At 46.5% G+C, this 7,691-nt stretch overlaps 1 protein-coding gene across 1 annotated transcript; it reads right to left on the bottom strand.

Moving 5' to 3' along the window:
• Positions 1–4,949: 4,949 nt before the first annotated feature.
• On the bottom strand, positions 4,950–6,570 carry LOC136677907 (serine-rich adhesin for platelets-like). Its single transcript, XM_066655609.1, has 3 exons — positions 6,471–6,570; positions 5,759–5,890; positions 4,950–5,656 (listed from the first exon to the last, which is right to left on the bottom strand). The coding sequence occupies exons 1-3, from the start codon at positions 6,484–6,486 to the stop codon at positions 4,950–4,952; spliced, it is 855 nt and encodes a 284-aa protein (XP_066511706.1). The 5' UTR covers positions 6,487–6,570.
• Between the last annotated feature and the right edge of the window lie 1,121 nt (positions 6,571–7,691).

Raw genomic sequence — 7,691 nt, 5'->3', positions numbered from 1 at the left:
CTTTACTGATGTCCTCAGAGACAGACGGGTCTTTACTGATGTCCTCAGGGACAGACGGGTCTTTACTGATGTCCTCAGAGACAGACGGGTCTTTACTGATGTCATCAGAGACAGGGGACAAATCCAGAGAGACACTGTGCTCCCCAACAGACTGCATCAAAGCCTTCTTCCCCGGGGAGATGTGTCCTCGACTGCGCCGGTTCCTCTTTCTCCTTCTCTTCCCTTTCACTGGACAAGCTTTTCTAATTACGCTGGCCACCACAGAGAGGACACGCCACACCAGGTCAAACCAGTGCACCGTGTCCTTGTTCTGATTCTCTTTCTGCTTCCTCTTGGTGCTTTGTGAAGCAGACGGTCTGACCTCAGGTCTCTGTGCCTCTGAACCTGAAGAGGTGGAATATTACACAGCAGTGTGAGAGCGAGTCTTGTTCCTGCACACATTGTTATTAGAATAAAAAAGAACAATCCACAACTCTTTCAACTTACCAGAGTAGCTACAGATGTTCAGAGTTCTGATTGTATTCTGGGAGAAACACTGGAGCAATAACTTTACTTCCATCTGAAGCTGAAATGTTCGTATTCAGGGAGGAGGAGGAGGAGGCTGAGTGTTGGTTTCCTGAAGAAAATGAATAAATTAATCATAAAACGTTCAAAAATGTCTTTAATGACGGGGTAAAGCACTAAAAATGGCACAAGATTAAAACAAGTCACAGCTGAAGTGAAGGACACTGATAAAGCCCTGGTGGAGGACTGAGGTAAATCACAGTGTGTTACTTCCTTCAGCTGTCAGTGGTTTTAATGTTGTGGCTGGTGTATGTGGCGCTCCAGTGAGTGTTGATGGTGTGTGCTGTGTGAAGTAGTGTCAGGTTACACCCGTCCACACTCCTCTCAGCGGTAGTAATGAGCCCTAGTGCGAATTCCTCCTGTAGTACCTCAGAGCGACTTTAGGAGGCAGTGGGTGCAGTAGTAGCACTTACCTGTGTTAGGATGCATGTTGCTCCAAAGAGTTGGCTTTGTGCGCCTCTCACAGAGTCCTCCATTTTATGGACCATTTTCAAATGGAAATTTCAAACAGAATTGAACCATTTTTTGTTGTGCTTTGGAAGACAACCGTGTTGCGGTTATTAACCTTCTGGAGCTTTGACATCTATTCCTCACTACACCACTACCGTGACACAAAGCCCGTGTTGTGGCGGTGAATGCTCCCCAGCAGGGCTCGAGCCGGCGACCTTCCAGTTCATGGCGCGTTGCTCTAACCACTCAGCCACTTCGCCTTGTGTTTCACTGAATAAGGAGTTCTTCATTTTTTGTCTCTGAATTTGTCTGAGGCCCGTAGACCACACCCATAGCTTTGGAATGAGCCATCGTTATGCAACTTGTGCTTATGTGCCTCTCAGGTTAGTCTCCTGCCGCTGAGACTCCAGTCCATTTCCCTGCTCTAACCACTTGGCCATGGATCAGTGAAGTCTCCTGTTTACAGACGGTGTGTTGTTTATTTATTACTTTATCAGATTTAAACCGTGCTTTTATGGAGAGAGTCCTTTTCTCTCGGGGACAGTCTCCTCCTCTGTGTCTGAGCTCAGTGTCAGAGAAGTGTGCAGCGCTACGAAGCCTGAAGTGGAGGGTTTACTTCGTCTGTTTGGACTTTGTGTCGAGTCACTGATCCAGGAATCAGAGCCGCTCCTGTTGACTTCTTCAGATTTCTGAACACGGGCTTTCAGAAATATTACAGACTTCTACAGAGGATTACAAGCTTCCAGACTTTATACCGGACCTTAGTTACAAATGTGGACGTAGTGCTCAGAGAGGACAATAACACACCGTCACTATTGGGTTTGAATGTTTCTTTTTAATTATATTTTTATATAGATTTATGAAAACAGAAATCATCAATAGATTTTTACATTTTATTTGTTTTATACACAGAGGAAAAAGCAGTCTATAGTTTTAAAAGTGGTAATTTAAATAAATAAAAGAGTAGATTAGAGAGACGTGTTGTAAAAATGACTCTGGTCCAGTTCTGTTTTCTTGGTTCCTTCTCAGACACAATGCTGCATTTAAACCAGCACCGGCCCGTTTACACAGTCCAGAGATTACTCCTGAGAAAATGAGGCTTGTTTGGCACAGTGTTCTCAACACACACACACACACACACACACACACACACACACACACACACAGAAACACACACTCTTTACAGAAAAGGAAAATGAGGAACGCATATTCGAGAGTGTGCAAATTCAGAGAGAAATATTTTGCCTTGTGTCTTGTGTGACTCTTGTCCTGGGAACAGCAGAAAGACAGGAGACTGAACAGAAGGATGCAAAGGGCACTGGACACTGGACAGAGCACAGGACGAGACTAGACAGGGACTGGGATGAAGACAGGGACTGGAACAAAGATAACAGAGTGAGGAACAAAGAGAACAACAGGCACATTGACAGAATGAGGCACCGAGGGCAGTCTGGCTGAGAACTGAGGGGCAGACCCAGAGACAGACAGGTCCTTACTGATGTTCTCAGAGACAGACAGGTCTTTACTGATGTCCTCAGGGACAGACGGGTCTTTACTGATGTCCTCAGGGACAGACGGGTCTTTACTGATGTCCTCAGAGACAGACGGGTCTTTACTGATGTCCTCAGGGACAGACGGGTCTTTACTGATGTCCTCAGAGACAGACGGGTCTTTACTGATGTCATCAGAGACAGGGGACAAATCCAGAGAGACACTGTGCTCCCCACCAGACTGCATCAAAGCCTTCTTCCCCGGGGAGATGTGTCCTCGACTGCGCCGGTTCCTCTTTCTCCTTCTCTTCCCTTTCACTGGACAAGCTTTTCTAATTACGCTGGCCACCACAGAGAGGACACGCCACACCAGGTCAAACCAGTGCACCGTGTCCTTGTTCTGATTCTCTTTCTGCTTCCTCTTGGTGCTTTGTGAAGCAGACGGTCTGACCTCAGGTCTCTGTGCCTCTGAACCTGAAGAGGTGGAATATTACACAGCAGTGTGAGAGCGAGTCTTGTTCCTGCACACATTGTTATTAGAATAAAAAAGAACAATCCACAACTCTTTCAACTTACCAGAGTAGCTACAGATGTTCAGAGTTCTGATTGTATTCTGGGAGAAACACTGGAGCAATAACTTTACTTCCATCTGAAGCTGAAATGTTCGTATTCAGGGAGGAGGAGGAGGAGGCTGAGTGTTGGTTTCCTGAAGAAAATGAATAAATTAATCATAAAACGTTCAAAAATGTCTTTAATGACGGGGTAAAGCACTAAAAATGGCACAAGATTAAAACAAGTCACAGCTGAAGTGAAGGACACTGATAAAGCCCTGGTGGAGGACTGAGGTAAATCACAGTGTGTTACTTCCTTCAGCTGTCAGTGGTTTTAATGTTGTGGCTGGTGTATGTGGCGCTCCAGTGAGTGTTGATGGTGTGTGCTGTGTGAAGTAGTGTCAGGTTACGCCCGTCCACACTCCTCTCAGCGGTAGTAATGAGCCCTAGTGCGAATTCCTCCTGTAGTACCTCAGAGCGACTTTAGGAGGCAGTGGGTGCAGTAGTAGCACTTACCTGTGTTAGGATCCATGTTGCTCCAAAGAGTTGGCTTTGTGCGCCTCTCACAGAGTCCTCCATTTTATGGACCATTTTCAAATGGAAATTTCAAACAGAATTGAACCATTTTTTGTTGTGCTTTGGAAGACAACCGTGTTGCGGTTATTAACCTTCTGGAGCTTTGACATCTATTCCTCACTACACCACTACCGTGACACAAAGCCCGTGTTGTGGCGGTGAATGCTCCCCAGCAGGGCTCGAGCCGGCGACCTTCCAGTTCATGGCGCGTTGCTCTAACCACTCAGCCACTTCGCCTTGTGTTTCACTGAATAAGGAGTTCTTCATTTTTTGTCTCTGAATTTGTCTGAGGCCCGTAGACCACACCCATAGCTTTGGAATGAGCCATCGTTATGCAACTTGTGCTTATGTGCCTCTCAGGTTAGTCTCCTGCCGCTGAGACTCCAGTCCATTTCCCTGCTCTAACCACTTGGCCATGGATCAGTGAAGTCTCCTGTTTACAGACGGTGTGTTGTTTATTTATTACTTTATCAGATTTAAACCGTGCTTTTATGGAGAGAGTCCTTTTCTCTCGGGGACAGTCTCCTCCTCTGTGTCTGAGCTCAGTGTCAGAGAAGTGTGCAGCACTACGAAGCCTGAAGTGGAGGGTTTACTTCGTCTGTTTGGACTTTGTGTCGAGTCACTGATCCAGGAATCAGAGCCGCTCCTGTTGACTTCTTCAGATTTCTGAACACGGGCTTTCAGAAATATTACAGACTTCTACAGAGGATTACAAGCTTCCAGACTTTATACCGGACCTTAGTTACAAATGTGGACGTAGTGCTCAGAGAGGACAATAACACACCGTCACTATTGGGTTTGAATGTTTCTTTTTAATTATATTTTTATATAGATTTATGAAAACAGAAATCATCAATAGATTTTTACATTTTATTTGTTTTATACACAGAGGAAAAAGCAGTCTATAGTTTTAAAAGTGGTAATTTAAATAAATAAAAGAGTAGATTAGAGAGACGTGTTGTAAAAATGACTCTGGTCCAGTTCTGTTTTCTTGGTTCCTTCTCAGACACAATGCTGCATTTAAACCAGCACCGACCCGTTTACACAGTCCAGAGATTACTCCTGAGAAAATGAGGCCTGTTTGGCACAGTGTTCTCAACACACACACACACACAGAGAAACACACACACACACACACAGAGAAACACACACTTTACAGAAAAGGAAAATGAGGAACGCATATTCGAGAGTGTGCAAATTCAGAGAAATATTTTGCCTTGTGTCTTGTGTGACTCTTGTCCTGGGAACAGCAGAAAGACAGGAGACTGAACAGAAGGATGCAAAGGGCACTGGACACTGGACAGAGCACAGGACGAGACTAGACAGGGACTGGGATGAAGACAGGGACTGGAACAAAGATAACAGAGTGAGGAACAAAGAGAACAACAGGCACATTGACAGAATGAGGCACTGAGGGCAGTCTGGCTGAGAACTGAGGGGCAGACCCAGAGACAGACAGGTCCTTACTGATGTTCTCAGAGACAGACAGGTCTTTACTGATGTTCTCAGAGACAGACAGGTCCTTACTGATGTCCTCAGGGACAGACAGGTCTTTACTGATGTCCTCAGGGACAGACGGGTCTTTACTGATGTCCTCAGGGACAGACGGGTCTTTACTGATGTCCTCAGGGACAGACGGGTCTTTACTGATGTCCTCAGAGACAGACGGGTCTTTACTGATGTCATCAGGGACAGACGGGTCTTTACTGATGTCCTCAGGGACAGACGGGTCTTTACTGATGTCCTCAGAGACAAGGGACAAATCCAGAGAGACACTGTGCTCCCCAACAGACTGCATCAAAGCCTTCTTCCCCGGGGAGATGCGTCCTCGACTGCGCCGGTTCCTCCGTCTCCTTCTCTTCCCTTTCACTGGACAAGCTTTTCTAATTACGCTGGCCACCACAGAGAGGACACGCCACACCAGGTCAAACCAGTGCACCGTGTCCTTGTTCTGATTCTCTTTCTGCTTCCTCTTGGTGCTTTGTGAAGCAGACGGTCTGACCTCAGGTCTCTGTGCCTCTGAACCTGAAGAGGTGGAATATTACACAGCAGTGTGAGAGCGAGTCTTGTTCCTGCACACATTGTTATTAGAATAAAAAAGAACAATCCACAACTCTTTCAACTTACCAAAGTAGTTACAGATGTTCAGAGTTCTGATTGTATTCTGGGAGAACACTGGAGCAATAACTTTACTTCCATCTGAAGCTGAAATGTTCGTATTCAGGGAGGAGGAGGAGGAGGAGGCTGAATGTTGGTTTCCTGAACAACAATAAAAATGTAAATAAATGAACATAAAAAACACAAGAGAAAGAGAAAGCCACCAAATCAATTTTAAATGACTGGGGACAAGCACTAAAAAGGCCACAAGGTTGTGTGTGAGGTTTATCAGGCAGTGGTTTTAATGTTGTGGCTGATATATGTAATCCTCCAGTGAAAACATTTCTCCATGCTGATGTCATCGTGTGCAGTGTCAGGTAACACACACACCCTCAGCGTAGAAATTATCCCTAATGCAGGTGTGATCCTGTTGTAGTACCCAAGAGCGTCTATAGGAGGCAGTAGAGTAGCACTTCAAACGAATTAATTCAAACGAACTATTTCTTTACGTTTAAGGATCCCGTGTTGAATGAAACCGTGGAGAACCGTACACTGAACGGTAATGGACGGATACCCCCACCCCCTAGAAGCCGTGTTGTGGCGCCATGTTGTTGCGGTGAAGGCTCCCCAGCAGGACCCGAGCCGGCAACCTTCCGGTTCACGGCGCGTTGCTCTAACCACTCAGCCATCGCGCCGCCTAGAGGAATGTTGGACAGGTGTGTAGATGCAGAGTAGCACTTACCTGTGTTTGGTCCCATGATGCTCCAATACGTGGCTCTGGGTTTCCCTCCATTTTGATGGGGGAATTCAAACGAATTATTTCTTTACGTTTAAGGATCCCGTATTGAATGAAACCGTGGAGAACCGTACACTGCAACGTAATGGACGGATACCCCCAGCCACCCCCTAGAAGCCCGTGTTGTTGCGGTGAAGGCTCCCCAGCAGGACTCGAGCCGGCAACCTTCCGGTTCACGGCGCGTTGCTCTAACCACTCAGCCATCGCGCCACCTAGAGGAATGTTGGACAGGTGTGTAGACGCAGAGTAGCACTTACCTGTGTTTGGTCCCATGATGCTCCAATACGTGGCTCTGGGTTTCCCTCCATTTTGATGGGGGAATTCAAACGAATTATTTCTTTACGTTTAAGGATCCCGTGTTGAATGAACCGTAATGAACGGATACCCCCAGCCACCCCCAACTCAGGGGGCCTCCTGCCGATCGTGGCGCGAACCAGCGACCTTCCAGTTCACATGGCGCTGCTGTAAATACTCCCACTCGGCCACTGTGTGGCAGGGACTGTGGCACTGTGTTCGTGTGTCTTTATCCTGACAGGAGTGTGCAGGTGTGTATGGCGCCCTCTAGCGGAATTTTGTCCATGTGTCTTTATCCTGACAGGAGTGTGCAGGTGTTTATGGCGCCCTCTAGCGGAATTTTGTCCATGTGTCTTTATCCTGACAGGAGTGTGCAGGTGTTTATGGCGCCCTCTAGCGGAATTTTGTCCATGTGTCTTTATCCAAACCACTGTGTGCAAGGCTCCTGTAACATTTCAGTTCCCTCAGGATCAGTGAAGTCTCCTGTTTACAGACGGTGTGTTGTTTATTTATTACTTTATCAGATTTAAACCGTGCTTTTATGGAGAGAGTCCTTTTCTCTCGGGGACAGTCTCCTCCTCTGTGTCTGAGCTCAGTGTCAGAGAAGTGTGCAGCGCTACGAAGCCTGAAGTGGAGGGTTTACTCTCACCGCGGGTCACTGCTGGGATTCAGGGTCTTTTTGAAAATTAAACACTGTTTTTTATTTTTTATTATTATTATTATTTTTCAAATAACATCGTAAACTGCTTCCTACTTTCTCCTGCTTCCAACAACGTCTGTAACTGACCGTTCACTCTTTGCCGGGTGTAATTGCTGAAGCTGACGGTAGGGAGCAGTAGTGTGTAACTTATACAGCTCGATCTTGTCTTAGTG

Source organism: Hoplias malabaricus, chromosome Y, assembly GCF_029633855.1.
Source record: "Hoplias malabaricus isolate fHopMal1 chromosome Y, fHopMal1.hap1, whole genome shotgun sequence".
Classification (NCBI taxonomy): Eukaryota; Metazoa; Chordata; class Actinopteri; order Characiformes; family Erythrinidae; genus Hoplias; species Hoplias malabaricus.
This window is presented reverse-complemented; position numbering and strand designations above follow the sequence as displayed.